Source organism: Phyllobates terribilis, unplaced genomic scaffold, assembly GCF_046119375.1.
Source record: "Phyllobates terribilis strain yellow unplaced genomic scaffold, ASM4611937v1 Scaffold_2__4_contigs__length_985480577, whole genome shotgun sequence".
Taxonomy (NCBI): Eukaryota; Metazoa; Chordata; class Amphibia; order Anura; family Dendrobatidae; genus Phyllobates; species Phyllobates terribilis.
In genome coordinates this window covers 931,905,617-931,927,027 of record NW_027362762.1, presented here as the reverse complement: position 1 = coordinate 931,927,027, position 21,411 = coordinate 931,905,617, and the positions used below count along the sequence as shown (strand labels likewise).

The following is a 21,411-nucleotide window of genomic DNA, read 5'->3' as shown; positions in this document are numbered from 1 at the left end:
TACACAATGCTTGCCACAAATGAGCCTGATACATTACTATTGCAACTCTTTACTAATCAGTATCCCTCTTACTAAACTCTCCCCTCTCCAATCCGTCCTGAATGCAGCAGCCAAGATCATATTACTCGCCAACCGCTACACCGATGCCTCTTCTCTGTGCCAGTCATTGCACTGGTTGCCCATCCATTACAGAGTTCAATATAAACTTATCACTCTTACCCACAAAGCTCTCCATGCTTCTGATGCTCCCCCATGGAAATGGGGTACTCGGCAGCCGGGCCTATGGATGCTGGGGAAGGGGGTGGTATGTCACAGTGGCTGGCCCGGTCCGTGGCCCAGGGCAGTCAACCAAAAAGGGGATTGTAACTTGGATAGAGATAAAAATAAAGTAAATAGTTTGTGACGCCACCTGTGGTACCTGGTAAGGTTTACCAGCGCTGCTGCAGACCTCCGGGGGGTGATGGGATGGCAGCTGAGGTGTTTCTGCTCCCCACAGGTGGAGCGGGCACCCGGGGCAGTGTGGAGTTTGGTGGGTGGTGATGCTGGGACTTGTAGTGCAGGCGGTATGGCGCAGCAGGAGTAACTGACAGAGACAGGGGATTCGCTTCAATACCTTTACTGGTGCGGATCTCTGGCACGGTCCAGGGTACTCAGTAGGATGGGTGTACTTCAGAACTTCTCCCCAGTGAGCGGGTATAAGGCCTCCTGGTTCGTGTCTGCCTCTCTGTATGTGCCTGGCCAGCCTGCAACTGGGCCTAGCTTATGTGTCGTGCTGTTCCTTCACCTGTCACTCAGTAGTAAGACCTTCTGCTGGCAACCACTATCCCTGGTAACGCTGGGGCCTTCGTGGTTCCTGGTCCTGTTAAGGGTTTAGCTTCAGGTCTGCCAGGGACTTGTAGTCCTCCTGGAATGCCGGTGGTCCCTACTGGGTATAAAGGACCCTGTAGGCACGGATCCGGTGTCCGGTTTGTATCTTCGGGGTGAGCCTATGATGCTCCTCTGCCCCTTTCTACTCTTCTCTCCTCTTCTCCTTGCCGTCGGCCACTCTCGGGGCCCTCAGAACTCAGCAGCAGACGCGCTGCGTCTTCGCTGCTCTCAGCGTCAGCACGGTCTCAGACTCTCTCTGTCTGACTACTAACTGACTGCCTGGCTCCACCCTGCATATATATATCCCTCTGGTGGTGTGAGGTGGAAGGGTGGAGGTGTTTGTATGTAGTGAGGGCCTCTTGTGGAGAAGTCCGTCCATGAACCCTGGGTCATATGGCACCTGTGAACAGCAGGGTGCCACACTTCAGGACTCCCCTAAATCGCCTCCCTCGTCTCAGTCTACAACCCTACCCGTGCCCTCGTACTGCCATTGACTTAAAACTAAAATCCTCCATAATCCGAACTTCCCACTCTCGTCTTCACGATTTCTCGCGTGCTGCGCCAATTCCTTGGAATGCACTACCGAGAACAATTTTATTAATTCCCAATACCCACAGTTTTAAGCGTGCCCTAAAAACCCATTTCTTTAGACTAGCCTATCGCCTCAACATACTTATCTAACTGTCCTAGTTTGGCCCATATTAAAATTTTCTTCAAATTCATGTTCATATCATCCATGCACTGAATAGCTTCTGTCTGTACTGTACACCTACTGGCTGGCGACCAATTCATGTAGTGCTATGTACAAACCTGATTTAGTATATTATGGCTGTATTATACAACATATGAGCATGTTACCTTTTGTGTCCCCCCTAATTCCTCATAGACTGTAAGCTTGCGAGCAGGGCCCTCACTCGTTTTGATATGAGTTATGCTTATTCTGTAACGTCTGTATAGTCTGTATAAGTCCCCCCTAAAATTGTAAAGTGCTGCTGAATATGTTGGTGCTATAAAAATAAAAATTATTATATTATACCCTAGAAATCTAATGACCTCTCAAATTACCAGCGTAGCAGTGCCCACCAGTCCATTAAGACATTTCCATGACACTGTTTTTTGCACCTTTGGTTTAAAGACGTCTTGGAGCGACTCAGCTAAAAATATAAATCGCAGCTGTTCAATAGACTCTGGGACAAGTCCATTAGGGAATGTACTATGGAATGCAATAATGCTCCACATGGTGATTGGGACTATTTCTGCAGCCATTGACCCTGTTGTTTTGTGCTTAAAACGTGCACTTTCAGCCAATTCAGAGAATTAATTACACAATAAATTATTGATTTACACCAATACAATGCAGGAGATCGACTTTACTAGCACCATGATTTCTTTATAGTCACACTTTTTACTGTGAAGCTATAGATGCTTCAGAAAGCAGAAAAGTAGAGACTCTCCAAGGTTGAATATGCAAAACGGCCAAATGTATCTGTATGTATTTCTATAAAAGTATTTCTTCCAGAAAATTATTACAATTACACACGTTTTATTATACACATGTTTATTTCCTTTGTGTGTATTGGAAAAAACACAAAAAAAAAACTAAGAAAAAAAGACAAATTGGACATAATTTCACACAAAACCCCCAAAATGACACCTTTCCAAAATCGTAGGTAAACAACTTTGTTTCAAGCATGTGATACTCATCCAAACTCACCTGTGGCAAGTAACAGGTGTGATCAATATAAAAATCACACCTGAAACCAGATAAAAAGGGACGAAGTTGATTCAATCTTTGCATTGTGTATCTGTGTGCTCCACACTAAGCATGGAGAACAGAAAGAGTAGAAGAGAACTGTCTGAGGACTTGAGAACCAAAATTGTTGAGCAATGTCAACAATCTCAAGGTTAGAAGTCCATCTCCAGAGACATTGATGTTCCTTTGTCCACGGTGCACAACATAATCAAGAAGTTTACAACCCATGGCACTGTAGCTAATCTCCCTGGACATGGACGGCAGAGACAAATTGATGTAAGGTTGTAACGCAGGATAGTCTGGATAGTGGATAAGCAGCCCCAATCAAGTTCCAAAGAAATTCAAGCTGTCCTGCAGGCTCAGGGTGCATCAGTGTCAGTGCAAACTATCTGTCCGCATGTGAATGAAATGAAACGCTATGTCAGGAGACCCAGGAAGACTGCTGACACAGAGACATAAAAAAGCTAGACTGTAGTTTGCTAAAATATACATGAGTAAGCCAAAATCCTTCTGTTAAAGCGTCTTGTGGACAGATGAGACCAAGACAGATCTTTTTGGTAAAGCACATAATTCTACTGTTTACCAAAAATGGAATGAGGCCTACAAAGAAAAGAACACACACTGACAGTCAAATATGGTGGTGGTTCAAGCAAGCTTTGAGGTTGCTTTGCTGCCTCTGGCACTGGATGCCTTGACTGTGTACAAGGCATCATGAAATCTGAAGATTTCCAGTGGATTTTGGGTCGCAATGTAGTGCTCAGAGTCAGAAAGCTACGTTTGCATCCAAGGTCATGTGTCTTGCAGCAGGACAATGACCCCAAACATATTCAAGAAGCACCCAGGAATGGATGGAAAGAAAGCTCTGGAGAGTTCTGAGATGGCTAGCAATGAGTCCGGATCTAAATCTCATTGAGCACCTGTGATGAGATCTTAAAATGGCTGTTGGGAGAAGGAGTCTTCAATTATGAGAGACCTGGAGCAGTTTACAAAAGAAGAGAGGTCCAAAATTTCAGCTGAGAGGTGTAAGAATCTTTTTGATGGTTATAGGAAGCGATTGATTGCAGTTACTTATTCCAAAGGGTGTGCAACCAAATATTAAGTTGAGGGCGCCAACAATTTTGTCCAGCCTATTTTTGGGGTTTTGTGTGAAATTATGTCCAATTTCTCTATTTTTATGTGTTGTTCCAATAAACAAAGTAATGTAAATAAACATGTGTATAACAAAACATGTGTAATTGTAATAATGTTCTGTGAGAAATACTTCATTTTCTGGAACAATTTCAAGGGTGCCAACAATTTTGACCATGACTGTCTATCTATCTATCTATCTATCTATCTATCTATCTATCCATCTATATATATCGTGCTGCCTAAGTGAAGAGATGATGTTCTGTAACTTTTGGGTTTTGCTTTTACAGTATTCATTCATTATTATTTAATCCCCTTAGTAGACTTGAATCTGCAATAGTCTGATTGCTCATACTATATACTGCCATTCTACAGTATTGCAGTTTATAGGACACATCACAATTTATTATGAACAAAATATAGCAGAACCATGATTGGTACAAGTATTCACCATCTGTAGATGAATACTTTACCAGATCTGGCTTTTTGCAAACGGCAAACAGGACTTCTGATGCCTTGCTTTCAAAATTAGCTTTCTTCTTGCCACTCTTCCATAAAAGCCAGATTTGTGGAGTATACAGTACAACCAATAGTTGTTCTGTGGACGGATTCTCCCACCTGAGCTGTGGATTTCTGCATCTCCTCCAGAGTGAATGTGGTCACTGCATTCTGAGTCTTCTATCCTTTGGATTACGATATCGGAGAGAGAGTGAGACACAGGACAGGATGTGTGTCAAACAAGCTCTAAACTTTATTACAAAGCATGGGTTTTATATCCACCCTGAAGGCAGGAAACGGATTTACCATATATAGTTTGATTATATAATTTTAGCACACAAAGACTAACTTCTATTCTCGTGCTTGTGTTGAAACATTCAATCGGACACATTGAATTAGACACATTAAATCAGATACATTCTGATGACTGGCAAGGACGCATTATTGATTCAAGAAGGAACATTCATAGCTGGTGTTTTTCTTTTGACCTAAAGTAACTTTCAGACTTATATAGCATAGATGGGGCTTTTGACTTGAGGGGCCTCATCTTCTGCTATAACATGACCATGGGCCTCTTGACTGCTCTCTAATTAGTGCTCTCCTTGCTTGGGATGTCAGTTTAGGTGAATGGCCATTTCTTGGTAGGCTTGCAGTTGTGCAATACTCCTTACATTTTTGAATGATGGATTGAACAGTGCTCCGTGAGATGTTCAGAGCTTGGACTATTTTTTTTATAACCTAACCCTGCTTTACTCCTCCCCACAACTTTATCCCTGACCTGTCTGATAACACACAACCTCCGTCTGCTGACGTAAAGCCTTAGTTAATGTCATAAGCAAGGAGACATTCTTCTCTAGAATACCACATTATTTTTATTCATTCAAAATCCAAGCCACATGGAGATGCAGTAAAGCATACCTCCCAGCTCAGAAGGAAAGGAAAGAGGGACACATTTTTTTTAAAATAATCCACACCCTTAACCTTGCTCACAAAGATAATTCTTAAGTATAATCCTTTAGCATTCCCACTTAGTTTATTACCCCTTTTCTTGTCTCAGCAGTGTGACGCCCTCACAATGTCCTCCACACAGTATGTTCGGCCAAAGGTACTACCTCAATGACTAGCCCAGGGGGATGGGGACGACTCGGTACCCGGGCCTTTTGCCTGACCTTGGGGATGTCGCGGTGGTCGGCTCCTTGGCCCGTACCCTGGTGTCAGCTTTTAAAAAGGGCTTGTTTGTTAGTTTTATGAAAGTTCATGATGCCACCTGTGGTTTCTGGTGAGAAGCACCAGTGCTGCGGCAGTCCACTGAGGCCGGTGATAAGGCAGCTTGATGGTATAGCTCCCCACAGGTGGAGCTAGGCCTCAGGGCAGCGTTTGGAGAGGGGGGATGCAGGACAGGCGAGACCCAGCCGGGTCAGAGCAAGAACAAGGACAGACATGATAGTCACTTCAGTACCTTTTACTGGTGGAAATTCAGGCACATCCCGGAGCACTGTAGGGTGAAGGGTGCATATCGGGATCCTCCCCAATGAGCGGGTGTGGGGTCTCCTGTTTCTTGCCTCTGCGTAGTAAGTTTCTGACCTGCCTGAAGCTAGGCCTAACTATATCTCTGTCCTGCACCGGCTGACGTTGTGGTAGGGTCTTCTCTTCGAGTGCACGCTCCCAGATTACGGGGCCTATATGTCTCCTGGATCTGTTACGTATCAGCTCTCTGGTGAACCTGGGACCTGTAGTTCTCCAGGGATTCCGGTTATGCCTTACAGGGTCGTAGAGATCCTGGTAAGCTCGGACCCGGTGTCCGGTACCTGTATCGGGGTGAGCTGCGTAAGCTCCTCTGCTACTCACTTTCCACTCGCCTACGGCCACGCTCGGGTCCTCACTAGGCTACTCACACTAACAGCAGCTTGCCGCTCTTCACTGCTCTTATGGCGTCGGCACACCTTAAGCTCTATCTGAGCTCCCTGAATCTAGCTAGCAGGAGCCTCGCGGTCCACTGCTGAACTATTAGCTGAGTTCTCTAAACTACACTGAGCTCCACTGCAGACTAACCTCTCTCAGGCTTCTCTACTGCAGGGACTCTTCAGAGGAACTCCTACTGCCTAGCTCCACCTTCCCTATTTATATCCCTAACGGGCTCCCTCTGCTGGTCTGAGGTGGAAGGTGGAGATGTGTGAATGTTTATGGGGGCCTCTTGTGGAGGATTCCATTAATACACCCTTCAAGGATCTGTGGTACCAAGCGCAGCTGGGCACCACATCAACATTAATGTCCCCAAAGTATCCACACAGAGTATGATGCCCCCATACACATTATTATGCCCTCACAGTGCCCCTCTCACTCAGCCCCCACGCTGTATCCCTCACACATTGTGATGCCCTCACAGTACCCTTTCAGCTCACACAGTGTATCTGACGCGCCGTGGGGTACTCGGTAGTGACTCGCCCCCTGGGCTGTGAAGTACTCGGTAGCAGGGCCGGTCATTGGGGCTGGGGATGTCACAGTGGCAGTGACCCGCTCCATGACCCAGGGCAGTCAACATCTCTTGCCAGGGACAGGGCTCAGCAGAGGAGCAGCGCATCTTGCCCCTCCTGCTGGTCTGGAGTAGTGTAGTGTTGGATGCAGGTGTTTGGGTCCCGGGCAGTACTCCATCCTTACCTGAGAGTGAGATACCACACCTCTGGGTGAGATGCAGTACCTCTGTGGCGACTGAACCCGCAGGGGCGCCACATACCCCCCTGGTAAAACACAGCACGTCCGCGGGCTGGAACAGAGTAAAATACAAAATATTTTAAAGACATGCAAAATTGATAGAATGCATTCGCATATAAGATCATAAACAAACGTTTTCTTCCCTTTATGGGAGGCACATTTCTTAAACGTTGCAGATTACTATATAAAACCTCTTTTTAAATAACATTCTTCCTTACACATAAAACATTTTTCATATTAAACATTTTTAGCAGGCTACAGCGCGATCTGTAACCGGGTGTCCATTTCACTGAACAAGGTGCAATCTTGAGCAACATGAGGGACCCGTCCTCAGACCCTCAACGTAGGCCCTGGGCGTGGCTGCAGGGCATAGGTGATCCAAGTGTTGGACCACGTCTTCGGCCACGCCAAACAGGTTTTTGTTTTGTGATTTTTTTATATAAAACCAATAAGAAGCACCTTAAGAAGTGCCAACTATGTACAGTTTAAAAGTTTTTGGCTGCCCATTGTCCACAACCTATCAGTCCACGTACCTTAACCGGGTACACTAAACAAATAAGCATAAACTTTTTAAACACACACTTTTAACTCTGCATTGCTGCTGTACCCTTCCGGGTAACTATATACACACATTTTTAAACAGGGAGTTCAATAGTGGTGCTCCCTCCTGGGAAACACCTGGTTGCTGCAGGCTGACCCAGCCAGGTCATCAGCCTCAACCTGCAGGGGCATATCCTCCTCCACTACCCTGTATACATTCAGGGCATACCAGTCCCGCTCACCTCTATGCCTGGTGTAGGTGACGCGGTCACCGGGGTACAAGTCTCGGTCGGGATGTCCCTGTTGGAGATGGGACTCCACGTCCCGCCGGTTAACAAAGAGGACGGATGAACCCCCATCCTCCATCCAGGTCAAACTTGACCACTACTCCTTCGGCACGTGGCTCAGGCATGGCCGACTTTGCCTTGCGGGCCCGGGCCTTCTCCTCCATGTTCCTTGCCTCCATTCTCTTCCAGTGCACCCGCCGGGTCGCCGCTCCTTCTCCAGCTGCAGAAGCTCCCGCTGACAGTGCTCCTCCCGACGTGCAGCCGCCTTCCGGGTCTCCCGGGGAAAACCCATGAGGTCCCCCCCCGGGTTATCCCACAGGAATTGGTCTCCCTCTTCCTGGTGGGCACCTGGGGACTCAGGAGCGGGCAGTAACGGGAGGCTCTGGTCTTCCACCTCCGCGGACCAGTCCCGGGCCGTGCGCCCGTACACCCATTCGCGTGTGGGAGCAGGCGGCTCTTGAAGGGGGCCTAGGAGCAGGTCCGCCTCACCAGCGCCCGGGGTTGATGGTTCCTGGCCCAGGAGCAGATCTGGGGCTTGAGCGCCCGGGGACGGAGGTTCCGGCAGGGGGACCAGGGATGGGGCAGCGTCAGCCGCGTCCGGGACAGGGACTTCACTCCTTCCTGCTCCCGCGACCGCTTCAGCTCAGCCTGACACCTCCCGGTCCTTACGCAGCTCCGCCGGGGCCGGGATGCTGCCGGTCACTTGCAGCGCCGACTGCTGCCGGATCATCATCTTCTCCATGAGCTCCGCTCTCCAGGCAGCAATTGCAGCTTGCTGGGCCTCCACCATTCTTCTGCCCAGTTCCTGCATCTCGTCCCGGATGAAGCTGGTGTCCTCCAGGGACAACTTTGCTAGCACCCCCCCCACGGTGAGGGGTTCTGCCGCGGGCTGCAGGCCACAAGACGGAGCTTCTGGCTGACCTCTCTCCATCTTGCCTGCCGGGTGCGGTCTGTCTAGACTGCTGGAGACTCCGCCCTGTCTCCAAGGTTTCTTCTCTCCTCTCCCCTTTCTGGGGCGGTCCCATGGCTGCTTGCTGTCGGCCACACCCGGAGGCGGCTTCCCCAGACTGATCGACAAATCCAGGTATATGGCCACAGGCGCATGGGGCGGGTTGCGCTTTTGGCGCTATTCTGGGACCCGTCCCACAATGGGAGGCTCTTTGTTGTCCTTGATAACGCACATAATGGCGCTGTTCTTCTGGGGCGGGCGCCACATTCAGTATCCAACACAGTCTCTAGGCGCACAATACCCGGTGATAAAGGGTCTGTTCGTATCCTGTTCGTGACGCCAAAAATGACTCGCCCCCTGGGCAGTGGGGTACTCGGTAGCCGGGCCGGTCGTTGGGGCTGGGGATGTCACAGTGGCAGTGACCCGCTCCGTGACCCAGGGCATTCAATGAAAAGGGGAATTATTTAATAAAGGGGATTTAAAGTTCCTTTAATGTTCGTGACGCCACCTGTGGTATGCGGCTAAAGGGAGCCGCCGCTGCGGAGCAGGTCCTCTCGAGCTGTTGTTAATGCAGCAGAGTTGGTTTAGCTCTCCACAGGTAGAGCTTAGCTCCAGGACAGTGTAGATCTTGTATGAGGTAGATGTTGCTGTGCAGTATGGTGCAGGGGGATGATGTCGCAGCAATAATTCACAGAGACAGTGGGGTGCAGTCTTCAGGGTTTACTCACAGTTGTGAAGTTCCTCAGGTTACACTTTCCGGATTATAACCGCCCACGTCGTCCTGTGCTTACTCAGGGAGGGGTTCAGCAAACCCTCAGGTACCTCCGAGTACGTAACGGGACCCCCTTCTGTGTGTTCCTTCTGGCTGTCTCCCTGGACCTCACACCCAGTGTCCCAAGCCAGTGACCGCGAACCTTGTCGGGCGACGTTTTCTCTGTCCCCTGGGTCCTCTATGGCCACCTTTTTGGTGAATTAGATGTGGCTGTTGGCTGCAGCACCTGAAATGCTGCACCCTCCGGTTACCTAGTTGAACGTTGCAATTCTCACTAGTTAGGGGCCGGTCCCCTCTCTGCGGCCTGATCCCTTCACGTCCTGGTAGATTCGGGGGTACGGATGGCCTACAGCACTTCCCGTACCCCTAGGATCCCCTCTTTCCTTCAGGAGCCTTCCTTCCTGCTCCTCTCCTCTCTTCAGTCAGTCTCACCTCCTGGGCCTCTCTCACTAGGCCCGCTCCGCCTGAGCAGAGCTCCTGCAGAGCTCCTGCTCCCACTCACTGTCCTCCTCTGACTGGAACCCTTCTAGATGGTTCCATCCCTTTTTATACACTTGCCGAAGTGCTCCCCAAAACTCCTTCCTCCACCCACACCCAGTACATGGTTCCCCCTCTCTTGGTTCCCCCCACTCCAGCCAGGGACAGGGCTCAGCAGAGGAGCAGCGCATCTTGCCCCTCCTGCTGGTCTGGAGTAGTGTAGTGTTGGATGCAGGTGTTTGGGTCCCGGGCAGTACTCCATCCTTACCTGAGAGTGAGATACCACACCTCTGGGTGAGATGCAGTACCTCTGTGGTGACTGAACCTGCAGGGGAGCCACAGTAGCCGGGCCGGTCGTTGCTAGGGGAGATGTCACAGTGGCGGTGACCCGGTCTGTGACCCAGGGCGGTCGATAAAAGGGGATTTATAGTTTTTATAGTTTAATATTCATGACGCCACCTGTGGTATGCCGCTATATGGTCCTCTGGAGCTGTTGGTGATGCAGCAGAGTTGGTTCAGCTCTCCACAGGTAGAGCTAAGCTCCAGGGTGGTGCTGTGGTGATTATAGATGAGGTAGATGTTGTTGTGCAGTGTAGTGCAGGGGATGGCGCAGATAATAATTCTAGGACACAGTGGAGTGGAGTCTTCAAGGTTTACTCACAGTTGTTAGACTCCAGGTCACCAGTACCGGTATGTGACCTTCCACGTCGTCCTGCGTTCACCAAGGAAGGGGTTCAGCAATCCCTCAGTTAATTCAGGAGTACTTAACGGGACCCCATTCTGTGTGCCTTCCTCGGTGGTCTTCCTGTGCCGGCTCTCACCCTCCTGCCCTGCGCCACCAGTGTCCCAAGCCAGTAACCTCGGATCTTGGCGGGCAACCAGCAGTTCCCTGAATCCTGTGTGGCTACCTTTTCGGAAATTTAGCTGCGGCTGTGAGCAACTACACCCTGAAAGTGCAGAAGCCTCCGGTTTCCTAGCTGAGCCATGTAGTTCTCCACTAGTTAGGGGCCGGTCCCCTCTGCGGCCTGACCCCTCCACGTCTGTGTAGATTCGGGCGCACGGGTGGCTTCCTGCACTTCCCGTGCCCCTGGGATCCCCTCTGTTCCTCTTGGAGCCTTCCTTCTGCTCCCGTCCTCTCTGTCTGTCCTCTTGGGCCTCTCAACTAGGCCCGCTCCTTCCTCATCTCCTCCTGAGCAGAGCTCCTACAGAGCTCCTGCTCCCACTACTTCTCCTTTCAGACTGATCGGACTCCTTCAAGATGGTTCCCTTCTTATACTCCTACTGAAGGTTCTCCCCTGAACTACTTCCTCCACCCACACCCACTACATGGTTCCCCCTCTCTCGGTTCCCCCCTTCCAACCAGGGACAGGGCTCAGCACTGCACGCATGCATCTTGCCCCTCCTGCTGGTCTGGAGTAGTGTATTGTTGGATGCAGGTGGGTGGGTCGCGGGCAGTACCCCATCCTTACCTGAGAGTGAGGCACCACACCTCTGGGTGAGATGCAGTACCTCTGTGGCGACTGAACCCGAAGGGGCGCCACATATGCCTCGCACATTATGATGCCCTCACAATGCCCTTCTCACTCAGCCCCCACGCTGTATCCCTCACACATTGTGATGCCTTCACAGTGCCCTCTCAGCTCACACAGTGTATCCCTCACACATTATGATGCCCTCACATTTCCTCTCTCACTCAGCCCCCACAGTTCTCCTTTCGCTCAGCGCCCACAATGTATCCCTCACACATTATGATGCCCCCACAGTTCCCCTCTACAGTGCCTCTGTTACAAATTCCGAAACCCATATTGTGTCCCCCACACATGATGCCCCCATAGTGCCTCTCTTACACATTACAAAGCCTTTATTGTGTACCCCACACAATGATTCCCACTACACGATGCCTCCAAAGTCCCCCCACACATAATTCCAAAGTGCCTCCTACACAGCATCATGTCCACACACAATGCCCCAACAGTTACTCCAAACACAGCGAGATGCCCTACATTACCCCTTCTGCTCTGTTATAGTGACCCTCCACTCCATCATTTTGACAAATAAAAAAAATACTCGCGCAGATAAGAATGAAAGAAGGACTTACTGCGAACCTCACGAGACGGTCCTGTAGGATCCAGGATGGTTCAGAGGCATCGCATTAAGGCCCCATACTTTTTATATGGATGCCATATTACTAATCAGTACAAAGTGGATGTTATAGAGAGCAGTACCTGAGCTCTAAGAGGCCCAGGGTTTGCAGGTCCCTAGCCAGAGACTGCCATTTTCTGCCGTACAGGAAGCCTGGCAAACGGTTTCCATCTTCTTGGCACCGTACATGTGAAGCGGCTGAAGGAGGCGGATTGAATCACTCTCAGAAGCCATTGCCGCACAGTGTGATTCATGTCTCCACTTTTAGAACTTTCACCTATTTTTAAAGGAGGCAATTATGAATCTTAAAGTAAACACAGAGGAATTGTGGATTGACAGCAGCGAGCCTCGGAGGGAGGTAAATATATCACTGATAAAGTAAGAGTGAGTCGTGGCTCATAGCTGATATTTATAGTCAAGACATGGAAATCTTATCCTATTCCATCATCTTGTTTAGTCTTGTCCCCTATTATTGCTGTTAATCCTTGGCCAAGGCATTGTCCTCTTCTACGTGAAGTCTTTATGTCACTCTTTACTATAATTATCGCCATTGAAAGTTGAATATGTTTTTATACATGCTGAGAAGAGGCAACGTTATGGCTGAGGTGCTAAATATATTTCAGGCTTGCCTTTTTTTTCCTTCTCTTTCCTTTTTTTTTCAACTTTTGCTTCAAACATGGGTCTTGCCACCCACTCAATATAGCTGTGTAATTACCTACTGTGTATTGTCATGTTACACATCCATGATGTATGGAGCCTCGATAGGGCACCCATTGAGGTGCATTAGGAATTTCTGAAGTCTTCTTTATACTCGCTAACGATTCCTAAATATCTAGGAGGCTTGTAGACTCCTGAAAGAGTAGGTAAATCTCCTCGGTGAACATCAAAGCTTCTTGAAAACCTCTTGGACAACATCTTGGACAACCTCTTGAGCGCAAACCTGGGATGCTCTATATCGTGAAGTGGGAGATCTGCTGAAGGGGCATGACTGGTTAAGGGGTTGTGGTTGAGGGGAACTTATTTTTCAGATCGTGCTTGACTTCCCAGTCAGTTCTAAAAGTTGGAAATTATGCATATGCCTCGAGAGGGTTTTTTCCTGTTTAATTCTGTGCAAATTATACTGAAAAAATTGTAACGTGTTCCATTGGATGCGGTATTATTGAGCTATTCTTCCCTAAACATATATCCTCATGTTTTGGAGTAATAAAAAGTATTTAACTAAGCAGCACGAGGAGACCACGTAAAATTACAGAGCTGTGAGCGTAAAAGTCACCAACGCTCTGCTGACCCCAAAACTGAAGAGTCCAAACCTCCTCAGACATTAACAGACACAGCACCCCCGCTGGGAGCTTCATGGCCGAGCAGCTGCATGCAGCCATACATCACCAAGCACAATGCCAAGCGTCGGAAGGAGTGGTGTAAAGCTGCCACCACTGGTCTCTGAAGCAAATGTGTACTGTGAAGAGACAGATCACACTTCCCTATCTGGCATCTGATTGACTGGTTTTGGTGAATTCCAGGAGAACGTTACCCGCCTGACTGCATTGTGCCCGCTGTACAATTTGGTGGAGAAGGGATAATATTATGGGCATTTTTTTCAGGTTGGCCTTAGTTCCTTAATTCCACTGAAATTAAATCTTAATGCTTCAGCACAAGACATTTTTGACAGTTGTAGCTTCCAGTTTTTTAGTAACAGTTTGAGGAAAGCCCTTGTCACGGGGATACCCTGACAGAGTGGGGTGAGACGATCGCAGCATCTGGTGATACATACACCTGCGGTAGTTGATCATCCTATTAGCAGTTCTGGCTTTCTTTGCTCTGGTGCTGCAAGGGTTAAACTGCTCAATTGGACTCCTGAAGTTCTCTGTCTTGGGCTGGATCAGCTGTTCTGAATTCGGTACTCCCAGAAGGTATAAAAACCCTCCTCCTCACTTCCGACCTTGCCAGTGATAGTTACCACTACCTGGTTTGGAGTTGAAGGAGAGAGTTCAGTGTTTGGAGTAGGCGGTTGGAGAATTTTTCAGCAGATTTCTGCATGGAGTTGGTTTGCATGTTTATCCTTATCCTCTCCCATTTGGTTTCTTCCTTCCTATTCCTCCCCTGTGTTCCACTCTGTTGTTTAGTCAGTGCATTTGTATAATTGTAGTTTTCTTTTATCCCTGTCTGTTAACCCCTGTCTGTCTGATTAGTGTTTTACTATACACTTCAACCTCACACCTCCCTGGGTGGGGGAAGGAACCAATAAGGGTAAGATAGGAGCATAGCAAGGTACGAGACCCTGGCATCTCCAGCATTCAGAGTAATCCGGTGGACAGTGATAGACTAGGGCGTCCCTAGTGCGAGGGAACGGGTAGGTGCCCACAGTTCCTTGTCACTATGTGACAGCCCTTTTCTGTTCCCCATGACTGTGCCCATTATACAAGGTCCATATAGACATAGTTAGGGGTGTTTGGTGGGAAGAACACGACCAGCTACACAGAGCCCCGACCTCGCCCCATCCAACATCTTTCAGATGAACTAGACAGGAGATTGTGAGCCCGGCCTCTCCCCAACATCAGTGTCTGACCTCACAAATGCTCTTGTAGAAGAAGCAGCAAAAATTCCCACAGACGCCTACAAAATCTAGTAGACATCTTTCCCAGTAGAGCGGAAGCTGTTATTGCTGCAAAAAGGCCAACTCCATATTAATGTCTATTAATGAGATGTTAATCCTATTAATCCTGGAGGTATAATGTGAGGGGGGGAGGGGTGGCACAATACTTTTTTCTATATAGTGTATCTGTGCCATAGATGTTCACAGTCTTGTTCACACCAATCACAATGCCCTCAGAAGAGTGTGGACAATTGTGCATCAATCAAGAAAAATGAATTATACTAACTAGAAAAATAATTATGAAAATATTTTTTCTTTGCTTTTTACAGATGAAGCGTCTGCAGAGAAGGCTTTCCCTTTGTCATTTCCAGATCTAGACCAACAACTTCAGGTAACAGCATTGAGGCCATATGAAAAAAATGTATAACTGACAAAATTGACTACATCCTTAAAGTACCCCCTACCCTGGCACTGAAAAGGGAGTACACACTTGTCATGTACAGTTACCCTATCCGGTGCCTTTCGCTGCCCTTTCCATGGATACTGGCATCCTAGTCCTCTGGCATCCCTGATGGCTGTTGCAGTGGTATATGGAGCAATGGTAGGTCTGAACCGCCTCTCTACAGCACAGGAAAGCCAGGGGAAGTATGGTGCCGACTCCACTGCACTCCACATGTCTCAGCCATCTTGGATACAGGAGCAGTGGTGTAACGTAAATATTGTGGGCCCCAATGCAAAAGCTCCAATGGGGCCCCCAACTATTGCAAGTCTTTATTGGTAGTAGCCTTTTCATATGGGCCAAAGGAGCCTTTTAAGCCCCCTAGGTGCCAGGGCTTGGGTGTGATTGTAACCCCTGCACCTATTAGTGTTACGCCCCTGTGCAAGAGGACTTACTGTTCTCTGTGGAAAGGACAGCGGGAGTCCAATAGAGGGCACTACCTAGGGTAACTATACGTGGCAGTTTTAGTGCCAGGGTGGAGCACGTATTGCCAGTCAATAGATTAGGCAGCCCCATTCATGGATTGTAAGATCCTTGGGGATGCCCATAAAAGTATCTTTTTACCCACTCCGTTTCTGCACTTTGATAAGTTTATAGGATTCTATTATATCTTTAGTTTTATGAGCAGCTTTACATTAAAGGGAACCTGACAGCTAATACATGGTGCCCCATCCATTGGCAGCATATATCAGACACAGGCTGTATGAATTCAGCCATTTATGTTTGAAACGCTGCGGCTACTTTGACAGTTGCTGCACAGAAAGCTTGTCAGGGACTGAGTTACACAGGAGATTCGTTGGATAGGCAGGTCTCCGGTGGCTTCTCCCTGCCCGCTCACTTTGAGTGACAGGTTTCTCCCTGCATGTGTGTAACGTGACGAGGGCCGTTCTGGTACATTCTGGCCCATTACATTTAAGAGCTGTAAGCTACTCGGGGCCTGGCTGCTAGGCGTACCGTCTGCAGATCTTCCTCACTTGGTCACTCTGCTCTCTGGTCAGTTCTCTGAGCTGGCACTGTGCTTCTCTCTGCGTCTCTGTAACTCTCTCTCTGTCTCAGTCTGTTCCTCAGGATCACGCTGTCTCTGTCCTGATCTCCTTTTTCTCTTGCCACAAAACACCCACTGCATGTGGCCGTGCTGAGCACTTAAACCAAACTTCTGCTGTAGCTGCAGGCTAGGCCCTGTCTGACTCACTACCAGGAAGTCCTCTCTGATCCTGTTGCATCCTTCTCTGGGCTAGTCATAACACTTAACTATGTCTTACCCTACTCACTGTCTGTTGCTGGGCAGAACTTAGTGCAAATATTACAATACACCACAACATAATCCACACTACACATCACCATCACCATAACACATGACATTATACACACTACACTTTACATTATACAGTCTTCAAGGGGGAACAGGGAAATATGTCCATGTCCTTACATGTGTATGTAATGCAGATGCCAGAATGCAACGCACAGAGACACAAGGCAGGGACAGTCGGAGATGATTATAAACAGTTATGTATATATATAACAGGTATTCTGAACAAAGGGATAACAACAAGGGTATTGAACGATAATTTGAAATATTAGCAGAATACGAAGTCTCTCAAAGTAATGTGGTGCACACAGTCAGGGGAGTCACCACGTCAGTTCTTTATCTCTGTATATGGCCCTAGCGGGGGTCACCGGTTATTCCCGCTAGGCCGCAAGTCTTTTCCGGACAAAATCAATTAAAGCAAGTTTAGCTTCTTCCGCCCCAACTGTTCCCCTCCTAACCTGAGTACCTAAACCCAACTGGCCCCGTTACCGTGAGTGAACAGTAGAAGTGATGGCCCTGTTCACGTATGCAGCTCTTCTGCTTTCACTGGTGTGACTTTCCTGGCTCAGCAGTCTCTCAACTCCTCTCTTCCTGGCCGTTGGAGGCAGTCTCTCAAGCCGGGGATAGGGGGGTCCAGACCTCGTCTGTCGGCGGGCGATGTCGGGTTTCCGCGAATTCAGTCAGCACCGCAAGCAGGTTCCGACTCTCCTCAGTAGGCACAGCACTCGGGTCAAATCTGTGAGGGATCTGGAGCTCATCCACCGGCGCCTGGCTGTGGCACCTCGCAGGCCTCCGGCTTAGGCCTGCTATGCGGGGCTTCTCAGCATGCAGGGAGCACGTCTGCTCCTCTCTGCTGCTTGGCGCCAAAAACTCCTCAGGCTTGGCGCGCTGGCCTCTTATCTCCAGGAACTCCTTCCTGGAAGTCACCTGACCGGGTCCAGTGTCCAAATCTGCTCTCCCTTCAACTTCTCTTGTATATCTTGGTTCCTCTTGACTGTGTCTGGCCAGCAGATGGCAGTCTCTCTCCATCTTTGAAGCATCATGTAAGAGTTCTCTTAAAGGCTCTCTACTTCATGTATATAAGGAGAAACCTGTCATTCCAAGGAAGACACTGGTTACCCACCTCTCCAACTAGTCTACAGTGCGGCTTAACTCTCAAGGGGTGTTAAACTATGTTTTTTCTTTGAAATGCCAGAGCGTTTCAGAGTCAAACATACCTGGCCAAGATCCTACAGCCAATGTCTAATACATGCTGGATCTGGGAGGATGTATCAGCTGTCAGGTTCCCTTTAAGAGTCCTATGTAAGTTTTAAGATCTTTTATGAAAGTGAGATATATGGTTTCAGTTCAATACTGGGCTCCTTGATTACGATCTGGTCCACTTTCATGTATTTATGTTCTTTACACCTTCAGCCTCTTCCACCATGTAACACATCCAAGGAGTCCATGCAGGTGTTCAAGCAGCACTGTCAAATTGCAGAAGAATACCACCAAGTGAAGAGGGAGATAGGACTTCTGGAGGAAAGGAAGTAAGTTCTCTACATAGAGCAAGAAGAAATTTAGGAAATGAGGAGCTGCAGCGCTCATAAGTACTTCTTCTGACATTGAGAGACTACAAAAACTTACAAGAAGACACCATTGGTGGTGTACTGTGAAGATGGACTAGCCACAAATTCTTAAACTTCAGGGAGTACAGTGGTCAGAAAAATCTATGAAGTCCTTAATGTAACAGTCACTGAAAGAAAAGCGACCTGTCAATCATTGACAGAAGACAGGTGGGCGGGAAATAGGGAAGAGAAGCAGCAGAGCTGTATGTGCAGTGCCCGCCTCCGCCGCAATTGCAGAATATTTCAATAATACATTTTTCTAAAGCGTAAACCCAAATTTCTACAATAAAGGAAGGTACGTATGTAATCAGCATTACAGTGCCTTTACATAGATGGCATTGGTTTGGGGTAGGAAAACATAATGACAGGTTCCCTATCAGATAGGCAGAGCAGTCACATCTGGTTACACAAGCTATGTGGTTGGCACTAGTCACTAGCGCTGAGGAAGGCACTGTTATAGCGCAGAAACTTGGTTTGTTTTATCCTGGAAAAACCTGACATTACTATTCTGCCCTTTTTAAGTCAGCAGTACCATTGGTTATCCTTTTTTTAACTATTAATATAAACTGTGAGTTGGGTCCCATAGTAAATTTTTCAGTTCCCCCTCATGCTTCTAATTTAAAGAAATGTAGTTGGTAGGGCTCGTGCAGACAACCTTATTTTCGATCCAAGAGGAATCCATCAAAACATTGGATTGCACTTGGACTCAGTGAGACAGTGCACATGTGTGATTTTTATCCTCGGACTGAGAAGGTCCAAGGAAGAAATTGCAGCATGTACGATTTACCTCCAATAATCGAATGGCAATCGCCCATTCATGCCTACGGGTGTGTGGAAAACATCAGACCGCACTCGGATGACATCCATGAATGGTCTCAGGATGCACTACTGTTGGCAGACACAGAACTCATGGTAGTGAGTCCTTCTCTAGACAATCATTTTTCCAGATATCCCAAACAGTCTGAAGGGGATTCATCAGATACAATACCTTTACACCAGTCCTCTGCTGTCCAATCCTTGTACTTCCTGCAAAGTTAAAGGCCCTTCAGACCGTTTACGACATCTAGAAGAATGATTGGACGGAGAAGAAAATATGAGTGTGACCATGAGTCCTGTGTCTGCCATCAGTAAGGCATCCTGAGACCATTCATGTGAGGTGGCTTCTCATCCATGGAGGAGCTCACTCACAATTTTGCCTAAGACACTACCATGAATAAAGAATTGACCTTTTGGGTCCATGGCCAGGAATTTCCTCAGATCCCAATCCCATTGAGAACTTGTAGTCAATTCTCAAAAAGCGGGTAGAAAAACACAAAGTATGTGAAACTCTAAGCACTGATGAGACAAGAATGGGTCACCAGTCAAGATTTGGCCCTGAAGCCGATATCCAGCTGCCGAGACGAAGGGCCAAGGTCATGAAAAATAAGGGACAAGGCTGGAAATATTGAGTCTTTACATAAACGTCATGTATTTGTCAATAAAAGTTTAAAAACTTATAAATGTTTTCATATTTATACTTCAGTAACCTCCGACAAAAGATCTAAAAACACTGAAGCAGAAAACTGTGAAAATGAAAATTTGTGTCAGTCTCAAAGCTTTTGGCCATGAGTGTACTATTTGTCTGACAGCTCTGAAGTGTTTCACCAGGGGGTGATTTATAGGAATTTCCTTAAGTTCAGTAAAACTTTTTGTAAGTCAGGTTGACAAGTAAAGTTGTGTCTACACATTGGAAACAAATATTTATTTTTCTCTCTTTTTTTTTTTTTTTTTTGTTTTCACTTTTTTAGAAAAGAGTTGATGGCCAGGCTGGATCAGTTTGAGAAGGAAAACTCAGATGTCGCTCCTTTAGAGCAAGAATATGAGGACCTCAGTAAAGAGAATCAGAGCCTTAGCTTGGCTCATTCCCGATGTAAAGAGCAATTAGAAAAACTGAGGACACAGTACCAGAAACGGCAGGGATCATCTTAACGGCGGATGACGAGCAACGACCCCTTACAAAGTGATCAACACGTCAGCACTTTTATTGTAAACGTTTAGAATATTGTGATAGTAGACACCACCACGCGTCCAAAGGGATTTGGTGATGGCACACAGGCCACGATGATGCTTAAAGGGAAACTTCCACTTTTACAGGTTCTTAAAAATTAAATAAGTCGATGCCGTGATAGTTCTAAACTAGGGGGGTAAAATTGAGCCTACAACTGCCCCAGGGGGCTAAATTATCCATTGTCACATATGTCCCTCCTAAATTAAGCAGAGCTTACAGAGGTCACAAACAGATTTATAAAAACTGTCTTTGTCGTAACAGTTTTGACATATATATGGGGTCCTGTTCTACAGCCCTGATTCCTAAATAGAGCCTTTTTTCTGCAGATTGACGGAACAAGGCTTAAAGGAGTATTCCCATGTCCAAAATCCTATCCCAATATGTAGTAGGTGTAATAATAATAATATTATTAGCAAATACCTCCAATTAGAAATGTATAGTTCTTCTGATTCGCTATGACGCCTACCTCATGTTCAGGGCATTGCAGTAGCTTAGGTATCCATGATTACGATCACTCATATAGTGACAGTTAGTTAGTTCCTAGTGGTTGTAAGCATGGATATTAAAACTATTGCAATGCCCTGCACATGGGGTAAGTGACATAGCGAATCTGAAGAACTATACTACATCTCTAACTGGAGGTATTTGCTAATATTATTATTAAACCTACTACATATTGGGATAGGATTTTGGAGATGGGAATACCCCTTTAATTTTTCTATCCCTCTGATTGGTCCACATGGAGTCAAATTTTACCCACTAGTTCAGCTTTAATAAAGCATTATAAAAAATGTCCTGTCCTGGTGACAGCGTCTCTTCAATGACAAGGTGCAAATGTGTAAAAACCAGAGTGAAATGAACCCAATATACAAGATTTTTTTTTTTTTTTAATTATTTTATCTTTGGTATAATTCCACAGTTTTCAGCATTTTTTTTTTCCTTTGACTTTCTTTTTATTTACTTGTTAAAAAATATAAAAAAAAAAAACAAGCAAAAAAAAAAAATACAAAGCATATATACACCAGTCAGTAAAGGATTGACGTTGGCCTGGAGCACAAAAAGCATAAATAAACACTAGAAGACCACTGGGAAGGTGAGAAAAGAGTAAATGCTAAAAACAAGAATAAAAAGGGTTTAGATGAGTGGGATTATCCAGCATAAGCTGTCGGTGGGCATAAGCAATTATGGAGGATCAGAGTTTTAAATATTTTTCATAGGTATCCATAAGGAT

At 47.1% G+C, this 21,411-nt stretch overlaps 1 protein-coding gene across 1 annotated transcript in view; it reads left to right on the top strand.

The window, feature by feature from the left end:
- Positions 1–20,598, top strand: part of MAP3K7CL (MAP3K7 C-terminal like) — a 75,139-nt gene extending 54,541 nt beyond the window's left edge. Inside the window, exons 3-5 of the mRNA XM_073670827.1 lie at positions 15,048–15,109; positions 17,940–18,055; positions 19,921–20,598. Coding sequence (XP_073526928.1) covers positions 15,048–15,109; positions 17,940–18,055; positions 19,921–20,101 — 359 coding nt within the window. The 3' untranslated portion in view covers positions 20,102–20,598. The remainder of the gene's footprint in view (positions 1–15,047; positions 15,110–17,939; positions 18,056–19,920) is intronic.
- The last annotated feature ends 813 nt before the right edge of the window (positions 20,599–21,411 follow it).